The 16844-nt window shown below is 40.7% G+C and overlaps 1 protein-coding gene across 2 annotated transcripts in view; it reads left to right on the plus strand.

The window, feature by feature from the left end:
- Positions 1–16844, plus strand: part of AMPH (amphiphysin) — a 143267-nt gene that overhangs the window by 106616 nt on the left and 19807 nt on the right. Inside the window, exons 12-17 of one of the 2 annotated variants that reach the window (XM_036327452.1) lie at positions 1588–1704; positions 4947–4970; positions 7109–7132; positions 10133–10165; positions 12169–12225; positions 16509–16610. In XM_036327452.1, the coding sequence (XP_036183345.1) occupies positions 1588–1704; positions 4947–4970; positions 7109–7132; positions 10133–10165; positions 12169–12225; positions 16509–16610 (357 nt within the window). The remainder of the gene's footprint in view (positions 1–1587; positions 1705–4946; positions 4971–7108; positions 7133–10132; positions 10166–12168; positions 12226–16508; positions 16611–16844) is intronic. The other variant, XM_036327453.1, reaches the window with a different exon arrangement.

The following is a 16844-nucleotide window of genomic DNA, read 5'->3' on the forward strand; positions in this document are numbered from 1 at the left end:
TGTAATGATCAGACAAGCCAGGTAAATCGCGGATTGGGGAATAGAGTAAAGTAATTCTTTTAGGGCAATGGTGTTTTTGTCATTAGACTGCAGCAAAGTGCATGAACACGAGTTAATGTTCATAGGTATAAAATTATTACCACAGTGCCTGCCTAGCACATTCTAAGTGTAATATGTGTTTTCATAATGTTAGAAATGTAATTTGTACCAACCAATATAAAAGTCGGTGACAAAACTCATGCAGACTTTGAAGAGGGGCCAAGGGAATCAGTTGACAGTTTTGTGACTGTGACTAGTAAAGAAAGCGGGATCTCAGTAAAGCATTATCCTCGTGAAATTTAAAAAGTATATATGTGAGGAGTAATCATGCTGCAAAACAGATAACTCAAGAAAGAGCTAACATCATGATATTTAAGTAGATTTCCTTCTACAGTGAGTGTAGATAAACTAAAAAAATATATATTATCTATTATGGTCCCAAGCTTTCCATACATTCCTGAGTTAAATTATTTTATGTTTATGACCGATATTAATTAAAATAACTCCTGTTCTTTAAAGTTTTTCTCTACATAGCTGTGTTCTCATATAATACTTTATCCATTGTTGTGAAATTTCAATTTATACAACAGATGGTCAAAATTGAAGCTTATATTAAATATCAAACACATGTAACTTGAATTGTGTGAAAACCAATCCTAATTCTCTTTACCATGGTCTAGTTTATGGGGACTTTATTTCAGCTCTGCCTCATACTGTGTAACTTGAACCTGGGTTAGGCCAACTTCAAGCCCGCATTATTTTTCCTATATCATGATACCATAATAAATGACCAAATGATAATATTTATTTTTATAAATTTTTGCTATTATCATAGTAGGACTTTTGTTCTATGTCCTATTTGACTTACCTTCTCTCTAATCCAAGAATGTTATTGGGCGAAGAGCTCATTTTGTGATGAACATTGGGGGGACATAGTTCTCTTCTCTTCCTCCCTTTCTTCCTTTCACTCTCCCTCCCTCATACTCAACAGTCCAGAAAAACAGTATTATGGATGAGGAATGGATACATGATAACTAACTCTAGGGATAGGGTACCATTGGGGGTGAGCCAGGTGGGATGTGATCACAGTAGACAATGATCCCTTCTTCCTTATAAAATTTAGCTTCACAGGGGACATCATAGCTGTGAGTTCCTGTAATGAGTTGATGCCTTGGCCCATTTTATCCATCTGATCATCTGTAATTCTTGACCTGAGATATAGGAACTAGCAGACAAGAAGATTCCTTAGGTCTGTGGCAATAGGATACACCTCTCAGACATTCTCTATGTTGGCTGAACTTGGAGCTGGCAAAGGACAGCAACTGAAACCTGGGCCATGTTCCTGGGCATCTAAGGTTTTCCTTGGCCAGAGTTGGTTATTTCCCCTTTCATCACATGTAGCTAGTGACTCTGAGAGCATGTGGATGAGCCACCTAAACAGTAAACTGCCATTGGAATATTGACTGATATTAGAGGATTATGTGGGTTATATGATGAAGTCTTATCAGATTCAGGCTGTGCATGTTTTGTTTTGTTTTGTTTGAACAGAATGAAGTCCCCGAGGTGAAGAAAGAGGAGACTCTGTTGGATCTGGACTTTGACCCTTTCAAGCCTGACGTAGCCTCTGCAGGTTCTGCTGGAGCGACCCACTCTCCCATGTCTCAGGTATGAAGTGGTTTGTATGGTGTTTGGAGACGATATTCCATAAATTTTAATAAGCTGGGAAGGAAGGGTAAAATGGAAACTTTATCAATATCAATTATTCTAAAGTTCCCTCTACCATTAGCTTTCTCTGTCTAGAGCTGGAATAACCATGCATTCCAGTTTTCCCAGGAGTGATCTATCTCAGAGTGATTATTCAGAGTACCTTCGACGGTTCTGTCTTGGTGGCCAGAATACTTCCTTCTCGGAGCTCTTGTGCAGACAGCCAGCAGAAATCATGGGCTTCCTCGGCCTTACTCTCCGGTGTTCATTACTTTAGTGCAGAAGGGAAAGTTCTGCAGTGGATGCTGTGACGGTTAGTGGGTGAGATCCCACAGCATTTCTGTCTGCAAGTTTGAATCGAGAGACACCTCTTTTATATCAACTCATGATTAAATGAATCCATAAGTTGTGGGACTTTGTGTGGATCTAGGACTAAGATTCTTTCAGAATTTTTAAAAAAGGTGACCTTGGTTAAATCTTTAAAGTCTTGATTCTGGAGAAAAAGCATTATGCAGCTAGGAAAGTTGCATGTGCCACTGTGCAACTGTCCTGGCTTCCCAGCGGCAGTAATAATTGAATCACCACACTGTGGAGTTGTCCTGTGACCCAGCTCTAATCACAGCTCTCCTCCGTTGCTAGGAAGTCTGAGGCTGAGGTAACGTAAGGAACACAGCTGCGCAATTCTGCTGCCTCCTTTCCCCTTCACTCAAGGTGACCTCCCTTCCCATCACCTGATCCCATGTTTTCAATCGATGTTCTTGCTGCTAGCAGAACACCTCGCCTTGTGAGCTCTGCTGTGTGCACACAAGCCAACACACCCTTTCATGATCCCAAGGCTTGATAAACGTGACGTTTTAATTGCTGCCTTCCTTTGGAGGAAATACAGTCTGCATTCTGCTGTTAGGAGCTTTAAGAGGCTATAAAGCAAGAAAACATAAACCACCTGGATAATCAGAAAATGCATATTCAATGCAAAGGAGTCCCTGTATGCATACCTGTGGTTTTCAGTGGAGCTGTTTTTTACTCTCCCTCTCTGTCATTGTATAGGTAGATGCTAACCCAGACACCAGCCAGGCTGTGCAGAGATGCAGGGCGGGTGGGGCGGTGCAGTGAGAGCAGGCTCACACCAAGCGCGTGGGTTCAGTCAGAACCACAGGGCCTCCGTTCTGTAGTGCAAACTCTAACGGAGACATCTGTAGTCCCATCTGGAAACTGTCCTGTTCTTAAGATGGGAGTGCCAGATTCTCTAACTTGCTGTTCGCATTTAGTGATTCAAAACAAGTACATAAACACGGATTAGTTCTAGTCACAAAGACATGGGCAGAAAAGGCTGCGGTTACAGGCTTGTACAGGTAGATGCTAACCCAGACACCAACCAGGCTGTGCAGTGAGAACAGGCTCACACCAAGCACGTGGGTTCAGTCAGAGCCTCCTCCTCTCCAAAAACCTGCTCCTCTCCAGAAAACTCCTCCCTCTCTCCTCTCCAAAAAGCCCCTCCCCCTCATCCTTGGCTGGAATCGAACTGCCGGCCCTCCAATCCACAGGCCAACACTCTATCCACTGAGCCAAACCAATCTGCGCTCTTCTCTCTCTCTTTTTTTTTTTTAGGGCATAAGGCAGAGGGTTTTCAAGGGGTACCAAAAGGAGGTATAAAGACATCTACTTCTCTACTTGGACACAGAGCAGTCCAAGTAAGACCCCAGAGGCTTGATATAGTGTACAAGGTGGGGAATTATGATGTGTTCCAACCATAAAGTGAAAGAAAGGATGGAAGGAGATGAGGTTGGAGACAGGGGTCCCAGGCTGTCCTCACATGGAAGTCATTACAAAGCCTCTCTTTCCCACGCTCCCTCTTCACTCTCTTTCTCCCTTTCACCAGGTTCACCTATTTGCTTTAAAATAACCCCTCAATTGAAAATTGAAAACAATTCAGGCCTTACTCAGGATTTTCACCTTAATCCTGAGAACAATAGGAAACCATTTGGCAGACTTAATTAAATGAGTAGTCAGAGCAGGTTTTCTTTTTAAGTTTATTCTTGTTGCTGCATTGAGAAGGAATGGACAAGAAAGATTTGGACAGAGCAGTCAGGTGGTGATAGGTAAGAGAGATCATGGTGAACTGAAGTGGTGGTAGCAATAAGATAGAAGGAGTATTGGACAGGTGTGGAAAGTATTTCTAAGGTAGAATTGATAGGTCTTGCTGATGGGTTGAATGATCTTTTACCCTCTCTGCATCCACCCCCTTGGGCATTTAACCTTGAAGTGTCCTCTGCCTCTGTCTCTGGACTTGACCATGTGCCTGGCTTTGGATAATAGAATGAAGCAGAAGTACAACTATGGTGCTTCTAAGTCTACAACTCTAGAGGCCTTGCTCTTTCCTGTGCTTCTGTCATCTCCATGAGGACATTCCTGAGGTAGCTACTGGCATGGAACAGATACGTGGCAGAGACTTGAAGTGCCCAGTCAGCCCAGTTGAGGCTTGTCTAGATCAGTGGTCGGCAAACTCATTAGCCAACAGAACCAAATATCAACAGTACAACGATTGAAATTTCTTTTGAGGGTCAAATTTTTTAAACTTAAACTATATAGGTAGATACATTGTTAGTAACTTATTTAGGGTACTCCTAAGGCTTAGGAAGAGCCACACTCAAGGGGCCAAAGAGCCGCATGTGGCTCGAGAGCCACAGTTTGCCGACCATGGGTGTAGGGGAAAGAGGAAATAGCATTAGCAATTATTAGGATCTGCACATTTCCTTGAAGATGTGATAAACTGGTATCTCAATACCTTGTTTACATCATTTAATATGTGTGTGTATTAAAGTAATCCCATTCACCATGTTTCAGATAAGGTTTCCTACTTGTATAGCAAAAGGCATATTGGTAGAACTGCGCTATCCAATATGGTAGCACGAGGCACATTTAACTGTTTAAATTTAAATTAAATAAAATTGTGTAAAATGAAAAATTTGGTTCTGTTACACTAGCACATTTCAAGTTCACAGTAGCCACATGTGACTAGTGGCTACCATATTGGACAGCACAGATAGGGAACGTTGTTATCACCGAAGAGTGTTCTGTTGAACAGTGCTGTCCTAAATGCTTCAAAATGCTTATCATTTTATTTCAAGAACATTTATCATCTCAGTAATTGTTGCATGCGTGGGATTTGTATACTAACAGTATTTTTGTCTCTTTGCTTTCAGACATTGCCCTGGGACTTATGGACGGTAAGAGTGCTAAGAATTCTATATGTTGATGTATCTGGGTCCCTGGAAATTTAGCAACCTTGTTATATTTTATTTCATCTGTAATGGAATTAAACAAGGATGGAGTCCCCTGATGGTCCCAGGTATTACAGCACTAGAAATAACGGTGAGGAAAAGGGTGCCCATGTGCCAGACTCCTGGATAAGCAAGAGTTTGAGATGCCCCTTTATGCTTCTTCCTGGGATTATTGGTGGCTAGAAGTGCTGTAGTGGAGGATGTGCACATTTTTTATTGCTTATAGAGCCCAAGAAGAGTATAAATGGGAAAACGTAAAGCATTGGCTACTCTGCATAGGGAACCATTTTCTCTTCTTTTCTTTTCTTTTTTATCCTCACCCAAGGATATTTTTCCATTGAGTTTTAGAGAGTGTGGAAGAGAGAGGAAAAGATAGAAATATCAATGTGAGAAAGACACATAGATTGGTTGCCTCCTGCATGAGCCCCAGCCAGGCCCGGGCTGGGGAGGAGCCTGCAACTGAGGTATGTGCCCTTGACCGGAATCGAACCCTGGACCCTTTGGTCCGCAGGCTGACGCTCTATCCACTGAGCCAAACCGGCTAGGGCCTCATTTTTCTTTTTAATGAAGCATAATCAATAAGAATTTGAGCTTCAGAGCCAGACAACCCTGGATTTGAGTCCAGACTCTATTACTTATAGCGATAGGACTTTGAGCAATTTCTAAAAGTCTTTCAGCCTCAGCTTCTCTCATCTGTAGAGTAAGGGATACCTACCTTATGATACCTACTGCAGAGTGTTATGTGAGGATTGAGAGAGATACTGTTTGTAGAATATTTAGCCCAGTGTCTGGATGTATCAATAAAAGGTAGAAGTGCAAGGATGCGTGCTTCCAGAATTCAGAGCTGAGAAAAAGACGCAAACAGAGCTTTGTGATGGCAGCCTCTGTGGTATGAAATTAGAAGATTGGCTACACCCATACAGAGCCGCACATCCCTCGGGCTAGAGCCTTGGTCTACTACGCTGTCTTAGAACAGCTCTGGCCATTTCGTCTTTAGAACTCAACTTGAGTTTCATGTTTTTTGTTTTTTGGTTTTTTTTTTAGTGATACAGCAACAGGAAAGTTTGGAAGATCTAGCTCTTCATGAGCCTGTGGGCTTCCAAAGTGGCATTGCCACTTTCTTCCCTAAAAACAAAACGCTGGCTATCCCAGTCCCTGGCGCAGGAGCAGGGTTATAGTCTACGTAGGATCCTTAAAGCATCAGGGGAAGCTCTTAAGACAAGAGCTATACTATGTTTGACTTGTATATTTGCAAAAAGGGATGCATGGATTGGTATTCAGGACATTTGGATTCTAGTCTCAACTTTGTGTTAATTTTCATGGAGAGTAAGAGGAAAATGCTACTTTTTTGTTATTCCAGTATTTTATATCTTTACTTGGAGCTATATCATATTTTTCTTTCCCTGCCTGAAAAGGATATGGTGAGGGAGAAAGTATCTTCTATAATGAATATTGACTATTTTGGAGGGCAAACCTGCTAGAAATGGTAGAAGTGACAAGATTGCGAAATAATAGCTCCCTGGACATAATTACTCCGTTTCTTGGTCCTCTCCATCCCCAGTGTTGTTTCTTTGTATCCAGACAAAGCTCGTAGGATGCGGGGGAACCTGAGGAGAATCCTCCATGCAGAGTAGCTAGTATCAGATCGTCCTCCATCCAAAAACCACCTCAAAGGCAGAACCAAGTGCAGGCTGGTTGGGGAAGACTTTACCCTGATATTGTTTCAGAGCAGGTGGTGCTGGGTAATTTCGTGGTTGCTAGAGCTTGCTGCTGTTCTCATGCTGATTTATGGGAAACTTTGTATTTCAGAGTCTGCTAGAGCAACAGTCATGGAATAGCCATAAAACGTTGCTGATATTAGAAAATGGCAGAGGCTTTCTGTATGTTTCAGTGGTATACTGGTAATCTCGACAGTATTGGGACGAAACTCATTCCTATAAAATTTCATCTCAAACCAGTGAAAACCACAGCTGTTAGCAGAACATTGACTCTGGAGAGCATGGGATTTTAATGTATGAGCAATTTTTTTTCTCTTGTCTTAACGATTTTTATTATTACTTTTTTTTTTTTTTTTACTTCTACAGACAAGTGCTGATTTGGTCCAGCCGGTAGGTAAATATCCAGAAAATTCTGGATTTTTAAAAATTTAATCTGCATTATATACATGGTATATTACCTACAATAAGCTTTTTCTTTCCTTGTGGCATTGCTAGTCACAGATGTAACCTTAAGCCACTTATTTAGTTTAATACTCTCTAGTTTTGTGTAACTGGTGCTACCCTACTAAAGAACTTTGTGTTTCTCATCAACTCTTACCATGATCTATTTCATCTTGTGTTTTTTTTTTTTCTTTTGCTGTTCTGCATACTCTAAAGACTGACTCTTCAAAAAGTCTTTCCTTGTGTAACCTGGTCATGGAGGAAACTCCAGAGAGTGGGTTGGCCGAAGAAATTCAAAGATCTCAGATTGACCTAGGCGCATTTATTTGGGGCCCTGATGCTAGTACAGAGAGAGTCAGCCAGAAAACTACGTACGGTGGGTCTCAGGAAGACTCTGCATGTCTCTCTGAAGCAGAGCAAGACATGGGATTACCCACCGGGATGTTTCCTTCTGCTGACGGGCACACTGTAGCCGAACAGGGGGAGCATGTCCCAGGGCCAGCCCCTCCATGCGGAGATGGACAACTGTCTCCAAAGGCCATGCCTGAGACTGAATGTGCCATTGTTGCTTGTATGGAAACGGAGCAGCCTTATGACTTACCTGACTCAGAGATGCCAGCCATGGAAACTGGTGGCCTCATCAACGAAAGTCAAGAAGATCTTAAAAAGTCAGAAGAAGAGGAAGAGAAAGAGAAGACAGAAGATTCTGTGTGGGCAGGTGTGGAGACATGTGGAAAGGTAGACATTGGAGCTATTGCTATCAAGACACTAGAAGGTACAGAGGGATGTGAAGAGAAAGCGTGTGAAAGTACAGGAAGCGGGATGGTTGATCTTCTTAAGACAATAGGAAAGCGAGACCAGGAGACCTTAAAAATCAGTGAAGAGGAAACTAGGGAAGATCTAAGAGTTAGGTGTAAGGAAATTGTAAAGACCAATGAAAGGCATTTTGAGAAAATTGACATATCAGAAAAAGACATGGCAGATGGATTTACTGACAGAGACAAAGTGCTAGATGAGAGGATTCAAGTAATAACAAGTAACTGTGAAATTATAGAAGGCTCTGGAGGCACACCTGGCAATCACACAGATTGTTTGAATCTGCCTCTCCAGACAGACTCTGAGCCTAATATTGAAGATGCCAGTCCTGAGGGATGGGATTTATCTAGAAAAGATATAAAGAAAAATTTATTAGACCCTCCTAACCAGGCTATGGTATATCATTCAGCACAGCGGGGTACAGATGCTGAAGAGATTCAATGTGAGCCTGTGTTACATGCACCTGAAGATGATAGGGATGGAAATCAGGCTGCTCATTTATCAATGAAACATGAATTGGCAGCTCGGTCTAGGACAGATCTTAATTATGCTCTGGAGATGAATGTAAACAGAAGAGACTGGTGTTTGTGTAAGGCAGAAGATTCATTAATAGAGGGGTCTGCAAGTACAGTGACTGGGAACTGTAGTCATACCATTAACTTGCCACGAATCGCGAAAACAGACTCTTGGGGAACAGATCCAGGTCAAATCTTGCAGCCAACTTTGGATTCAGCAATGAATAATACAGATATATTGGAATTCTCTGGTAGACCAGATGGACAAGCAAGTGGATTTTCCAGTTGTCTTGATTCTATTAACCACTGGCTTATCCGTGATATGGGAGGCTTAGATAAATTCTGGGAACATTTAGATATAGTTGAGAGCAAGAAAGGGCTGCAAGTGGACTTACTGGCAGATGTATGTGAGGAACAAGCCATTGATAGCTGCTGGGAACAAAGCCAAGAGACAGTTAGACTTTTGTTTCTGGGAACCTCCCAGAATGTTAGCACCGAGACTTCTACTAGTCCCCAAGATGATGGCAACAACAACTCAGATTTATCTGAAGATGAAATTGCTAATCAGAGATATGGATTGTTATACCAAGAAATTGGGGCTGATAAAGAAGAGGTACTTACCTAGTATGTAGTATAGACTAGACAAAGACTTCTGTAGGTTCTATTTTTCCTAATGTTTCCTGCCCACTTCATTGTCCATCACTGTCTTCTCTGAGGCCTGCCTGTCTCCCTGACAGACTGTCATTCATGTACCTCTTACCTCCTGAAATCTGTGCAAACCAAACACAAATAGGTTGACCAAAGAAAGAAAGAAAGTGCCCTAGCTCGTTTGGCTCAGTGAATAGAGCATTGGCCTGTAGACTGAATGGTCCCAGGTTTGATTCCTGTCAAGGGCAATTACCCGGGTTGTGGACTCGATCCCCAGTAGGGGGCATGCAGGAGGCAGGCAGCCAAATAAATGATTCCTCTCATCATTGATATTTCTATCTCTCTCTCCTTCTCCCTTCCTCTCTGAAATCAATAAAAATATATTTAAAAAAAGAAAGAACAAGAAAAACAATGATTATGTTGGAATTAATGAAAGTCTATTTATCCGTTTACTCTGTTTAATTTTTATTTTTACTGTTCAATTATGAAAAATATGTAGAACATACTAATTTACTGTTTCTAAGTGGTTACTCCAATAAGTACACATGAAGTGTTTCTATCCAAGCCTAAAACTGTAGAATCTAGTGACAGGTGTCATAAAAAAATCTAACAAAATGATGTTAGAAAAATACTAAAAATACTTCTTCTAGAGTCTATCAATATCCTGGGAAAAAAGAGCTATTTAATCCCTTATGGCTCTTCTCCAGAATAATCTTCTCATTATTAAGCAAGTGGGTTTTTGTTAGCACTGAGCCATACACCAGCATTAATTGTAAAAGTAGCTTTCTTTTTTCTGGTCAGCCTATTTAAAATAATACAGTTCAGCCATTTACATTTCCTAAGCACTTACACCTCTTATATTATTTTAAAAATTATGGTGGTCATTATTTTCCAACTTATCTAATGGGCATTCACTGATCCTACAAAATTGATGAAAAAATAATGTACTCTGATTTCTATTTCTGTTTAGGCTTCTGATGGTTCATTTAATGGATTCACCCAGGTAAGTAATCAACTTGCTGGCAAAATCCATCTGTTGAGAATAATGCAAATTTTTAAAACAAGGACCTTAATGTCACTGGTATGGCGTAATGATTGTGTCAGCACAAAATTCCACTACTTACAAATTCAGTAATGGAAACAGTAGTATTTTCAACATTGTACGGGTGTTTTGACTATTAAACGGGATGTGTCCAGCAGCCTAGCACATATTGAGTCTTCCATGATTGTAGTTAGCTATCATTAATATGGTTAGCTATACTGTGGGCTCCTGCCTTCTACTGATTCCTCTACTAGAAACTAGAAGTTGGCCTGATCTGAGAGATCCACCAGGTTCAACTGTTTGAAAAGAGGAGATGGGATCCTTTTGAACTGATAAAATTGGTTTTTAGAAAATATGATACATTTTAGGAGCCTTTTTATAAAGATTCATATGAGACATACTACACAGAACCATCCCTCTTCAGTGGTTCTCCAGAAAGGAGCAAGTGGAAGATCAGATATCATAGGTTGGCTCTCTAAGGCAGTATTTTCCTTGCAAATTCATGGGAGAGGAGCCACAAGATGGACGGTCCCATTCACTGTATATGTCCTGACAGATGCACAGCTGTAACCCACATAACAGGCAGACCACTTGGCTATGGAGCTCATGGATTAAGGTCTGGAAACCTTGAAGGGAGACTTCAAACAGAAGCTTGTCTGTGTTTAATGCTTTGTCTCAGAATATTAGACATGAAAAATTTCAAATTTTAACAGTTAGAATTTCTTCATTCAAAAGTTTGATTACTTTCCCCCATGTTACCTATAAAAAGATAAAACCCACTCACACACACCCACACCCAAATACAGATAGAGACAAACATAAAGGATTGTGCATTGCTTCCATCTGCATACAACTCTTGAAAGTTTGAGTCATAAGAATTATTCATTTCTCATTTAAAATTTTTTATTTTTATCAGTTATAACTTAAAGAGTGCAAAATTTTATAAGTGTTATTTTTCTTTTTAAAATATTTTTATTGATTTCAGAGAGGAAGGGAGTGGTATAGAAAGATAGAAACATCAGTGATGAGAGAGAATCATTGATTAACTGCCTCCTGCACGCCCCCTACTGGGGACCGAGCCCACAGCCTGGGCATGTGCCCTGACCAGGAATCAAACTTTGATCTCCCAGGTCATATAAGTTAACCCTCAACCACTGAGCCACACAGGTGGGGCTATAAGAGTTTTTTCTTTAAAAACTTCTGATCATCATATTCCCTCTCCATTTTGTGCTTCTTAGAGGTAAATATTTCACCACATTTTTTTAACAGATGGTTTCACATCCCCCAACCCCTCCTGCCCCCCATATGGATGCATGGCTTTCTTATAATGTTACTCTTTGATTTCTAAAGCATTATCTATTGACTCATTCTCTGGAAGGTAAGGACATAAAAACACTTTCGTCGTCCTACCTCCACAGTTCACCCCTCCCCTCTGCTTCATGCCCTTCCTCTGATATTGTTCCACCATAGCCATCCGGACAATCTGTGGCAATATTATAGTTAAGATATAAATACTATTAGTGCCCAAGTCTTGAAGTTTTTTAAGTTATGGTTCATCATTAACCTGTAGAAGTCACACTGAGGTATGATAATAAGATTGAGTTTCCAACATTTGAAAAGTTTAAATTTGTGATTTACAGCCACTAAATTCTAAGTCGGTATAGATGTCCAGAGGACAAGCTGGAGACCAAAGACACCCTGAGGACACTGCCCTTTATTTAATGTCTCTTGTCATAGCCTTGTATTCTGCTAGCTCAGATTTATATTTAGAATAACTACTGTTAAAATTACTCTTTTCATTTTTTTGCTTTTCTGACTATAATACAAAGAGACTTTTTAAAACTTTATAGTGTGCTTATTGACACAGTTGATGAGAACTAATTTAAATGATATCTTCGTTGTTTTATAGCAAATTAGCTAGAACCTTAATACTTTTAATCTTTTATTTTCTCCTTGATTTTCAGCCCCAGGACACTCCCTTATTTACAATGCAGACAGACCAGAATATAATCTGCAACTTGGTAAGTTGATTTTGGTTTGTGTTTTGGGGAAGTTGATAGTTACTACCAAATGTTCTAAGGTTGATAAATCTAAGTTATCTGGAGCTTGAATATTCAGAATGTAGTTTCTACAGCCCCTCTTTTCTAGGAAATAGGAAGGAAAGCTTCTGAAAAATCTCAGTGTGACTTTGAATGTGGCTGCTTCTATTTATAAAGGCACAGAGAAAGCACAAATCCGGTCTCCTAATTATGGGCTTCAGTGGGACGCCATCAATCCATGAAGGACATGGATGTTTCCACGTGAATATAACTTAAGCTACAGGATTGAGAATGAAATCACCTCAGAAATTCATGTTTCACAATAGATCGTTGCTTTTTCTTGAACCTGAAACTACCTCATTTCTTATCTCCAGTCTTTTTTCGAATTGTAGAAGTAATGCATAGTAGAGACGTGATTCCTACTTTGAGGAGAAATGAGATGAAAGAAAAGATTAGCTAGAGAGTGAGTAGGAAGCAGAGTTACTCTTATCTTTGAGGAAATCCTACATGATGGATGTTGCCGTTAGCATTTCTAGCTCAGTAATTAAGTTAAATGATGAAATTTGAGTTATATCACTTGTCAGTTTGTCATTGATACACTACAGAGGATTTTGAATCTTTGAGGATTAGTACACAAGGGCTATTTGTAGCTCACTGGCTTTCCATGGAAAAGTGTATAATTATCCCAGCTCCTGGCTTTTACACTTGGAGCTTGGAATTGGATTTAAGTAGAATGAATTTTTGGTTTTAGATGATTATATTTCTAAGTAAGGAATTCTATTCTGAGAAGTTTGTCTTAACAGTTCATTTGATATGTTTTCAAAGGCAAGTGTGTCTCTAATAGCTTGTCATGGATCGTCATACTTCTGCCTTTTGGGTAACCAAATGAAAGGTAGAATCTGTGTGGCTTTCAAATAAAGATTGAAATGTTTAAAATACAAATTACATTGGTGTTAATAATGGTACCAGAAAGACTCATGTTTTATGTTTATTGGTGGTTCTCAGCCTGGGTGATGATAGTGATACTGGAGGATGAGATTTCTCACTGTCAGTTGTGAATGGGTTAAGAAAAATGGGGAAATACTGGTATAAAGGAAAGACAATGTATCATAAACTTACACCTATTACTTTGATGTCCAGCTGGTGTAGCTCACTGGTTGAGCTTCAATCTATGAACCAGGAGGTCACAGTTTGATTCCCAGTCAGGGCACATGCCTGTGGGCTTGATCCCAAGTAGGGGGCATGCAGGAGGCAGCCAATCAATGATTCTCTCTCATCATTGATGTTTCTATCTCTCTCTCTCTCCCTTCCTCTCTGAAATCAATAAAAATATTTTTTAATTAAAAAAAAGTCCAGTCTTAGAACCCAGTGTTTTTAAAGTTTCTCTGAGCATCTTCCTACTTCTGACAGCTGGTTCAAGGAACTTCTTGCCTGCCCTTCCCTTCTCTTGATATGTGGTCTCTGAAGCAGGTATCTTCCACCTTCTTTCCACTGGGGAACCCAGCTTGTCATGTCGAGCAATGCATGTGCTGCAGGCATTGGCTCTCCCTGTGGGGAACTAGGAAAGCACAGTGAACCTGCATCTCCTGGTGAGATGTGATTATACAGGATGTCCCCAGGAGCAGGGCAGTTTCCCAGCATTTGATCACTGGCTGTTCTGAGCGAGGTGGAGGTTGAAGTTGGTAGTCAGTGGCACACCTTCCCAGACTGCATTGTACAGCCCCACAGCACATTGTTTGAGTGCTGGTTTAAACCCTTGGAATCTGCCCACCTTGCCCGGGGCTCAGAATTACCTCCTTGGTCCTTTGCAGTTCTCACAACATTAGTTCTCCCAAGATTGGAGAAGTAAGACTAGAAGGCAAATGACATATTGGAATGTGACTAGACTCTTAGCCCCATCTTTGATCCATCCCTCTTCCTCTGCATTGACTCACCTTCCGTCTTCTCACAGAAGAGATCGGAAAGTCTGGGCCAAGTTTACACGACTAGTTTTGCTCTAAAGGAATATTTCCATTTCTAAGACTCTGAATTAAACCATTGCGGCATCCTGCTGCCTTAATAAATGTGAAGAGTATCCTCTCCGCTAATGTATGATGATGGCTAATTGAGCAAATGATAGGAAATCATTACCAGTGCTCCTAACTGGGGAGCGCAAGGATTCCGCCCATTTGCAATGTCTGTCAAGGGATGCAGCCTATAGGAGAAAGGGGTTGAACGAGGGCACAGTTCTGATGCCTGTTTTAGATCTTTTTCTGAGATATCATTCCCACTTTGCCTGGGTTTTCCTTTCTATCTTGACAGAATATTTACAATTTTACATTACCTTAGAAGGAATAGAAGGGCGACTTGTGTTTCCAAAGTTGAGTAGCTGATTTTATGTACAGTCATGTTGTATCCTGTTCCATCCTTACTCATCATTCAGTGAGTTATATTCACTTACCCCCCCTGAATTTTAGGTGTTAGGTTGCAATGCTATGTTGTAATACTGGTGTGATATTATAGGGGAAATGTTGTGACTTGTGGGGACATATTTGGTTCGACGTCCTTTTCATCCTATGCCTCTGTTGCGTTGTTTGATTTCAGCAAGCAAATGCAATTCGACTCATTTATAAACTCACCCTACTTATCTTGCCTCACATAAAGCTACTTCAGACTTCCAAGAAACCCAGGCTCTGATGCAAATCGTTTATTCATGTTAAGCTATCTTAACTTTTATTTTAAGGCACAATGGTATGTATTTAACTCATCCTTTGAAACTTCTCTTGGCTCCACATTGGGCTTCAGACTTCTTCATCTCATAGAATCAGCTCCCAGAGGGACAGCCCACCTGCAGGTAGAACGCTTCCTGATTTGTCAGGTCGCCCTGCCTGTCCTTCGTGTGTAGGTCATTTGATAGCATGCTCTCAAAGAAAATCATCTTGACTTACAGTATCTGCTGCTATGAAAACTTGTTCCATTATGAAGGTCATTCTTTTGAGAGAAATCTTTTCCCATAAAGAACTTCTGAGAGTATATTAGTTGAATTTTATTTTATTCTCTCTTAAAAATTGTATTAGAATACCTCTTAAAGGTTGTAAAAGCACATAAAATATCAAATTTCTGCACACTTATCTACCAATGTGTCCTTCCTTTTATTCTGCCCTTTAAAGAGAAAGGCACTGTGATCATGGCGTGCATCGCAGTGGAGGATTTGGTGGGGGCCACAAGACAAATACTTTGTTTATCTAACGCTAAGCTATTCATTATTCATTTCCTCTAATCTCAGCATAACTTCCCCATCACTTCCCCTTGGAACTTGTCATGATGAGCTTAGGTGGGGGCAGAGAGCTAAAGGTGACTTTTGATTGCTTATGGTGAGTATCTGACAGTTACTGATTTCTCCACTCAGAGTATTTACTGGTGACTTCTTGGTCCTCTAAAAAACACTTGAAAACTCTTACAGTTTAAATGTTCTGATGGAAAAAATCTTAATGTGCCCTCAAATGGTCACCCATGCAATCAAAAAAAAATCCTGCTAAATAAATATGCTTATTTATATTAATCAGAATTGAAAAAGAGAACATTTTCAGTAGCCATAGTCACATGCACTGGCTGTGGTGTTTTTAACGGCCCACTGTTATTTAATATTGCTAATTTTAAAACCAAAACAGTCTAGAGCTAAGAGACTGTAGGAGCTGGAATCAGGATGACGTCTATGCAACAGGGATGAAAACCTCCCTGTTTTCCACACAATTAGAAAGGTCTAATTGATACCATGGAGATTACCATCCTGTGCAAGTTAATGCATTTTGATCTCCATGTTGGGATGACCCTTCCATTTTCTGGTGTGATGCAAAGAGGTAGAGCTGGGAGTTCCCGGAGCTGTGTGTGCCCTGCGAGCTCTTTCTCACTTCTTCCAGCCGGCAATGGGAACTCCAAGTGCCATTTTAGCATCTCTTACAGATGCCCTAGGAAGGGAGTCGCCTAAATATTGTAAGTACAATGAATAGCCAAAATGGTAAGTCTTGTCCTAACTTCAAGGGAAATGACAGTCCTCGATGATGGCCAAAAAAAAAAAAAGGAGAGAAGTTGGTAGCATTCATTCCTAGACTTTCCAGTTCGGTAAAGGCCCATGATGCCAAGTATAGGGCTTTTTCCCAGCACAGATTTGGTGAAGCTAGTTGCCTGTGGGATGATGAAGAAAGTCTTAATGGTCCAATATTCTGTACTGCTATCTATTCATATGTTCATCTTTTTCCTCTAACTCTCAAAACAAACAATGAAAGGCTGAGTCTGAACAGGCTCCACCAGCAGAGCCGAAAGCAGAGGAGCCCCTTGCCGCTGCACCTGCTGAGGACACCCAGGCTGAGGAGCCAGAGGGGGCAGTGGTGAGCACCACCTCCCTCCACCCACCGCCAGCCACCCTGCCACAGCCATGCTCATCTCATGATCCCATTTCTCCCTTCTCATCCATGCTTCACTTGAGCTAAATCACCTCCATACCTGACAGGTTCAAATAACCTTTGTTCCTTTGACAGTGAAACTCTATTCTCTTTTATTTTTGAAAAGAAAGATATCCAGAGAGCTGATCTTATCTACCTTCTTTAAAAAGAAAGGGTGCC

This window comes from Myotis myotis, unplaced genomic scaffold (assembly GCF_014108235.1).
Source record: "Myotis myotis isolate mMyoMyo1 unplaced genomic scaffold, mMyoMyo1.p scaffold_m19_p_11, whole genome shotgun sequence".
Lineage (NCBI taxonomy): Eukaryota > Metazoa > Chordata > Mammalia > Chiroptera > Vespertilionidae > Myotis > Myotis myotis.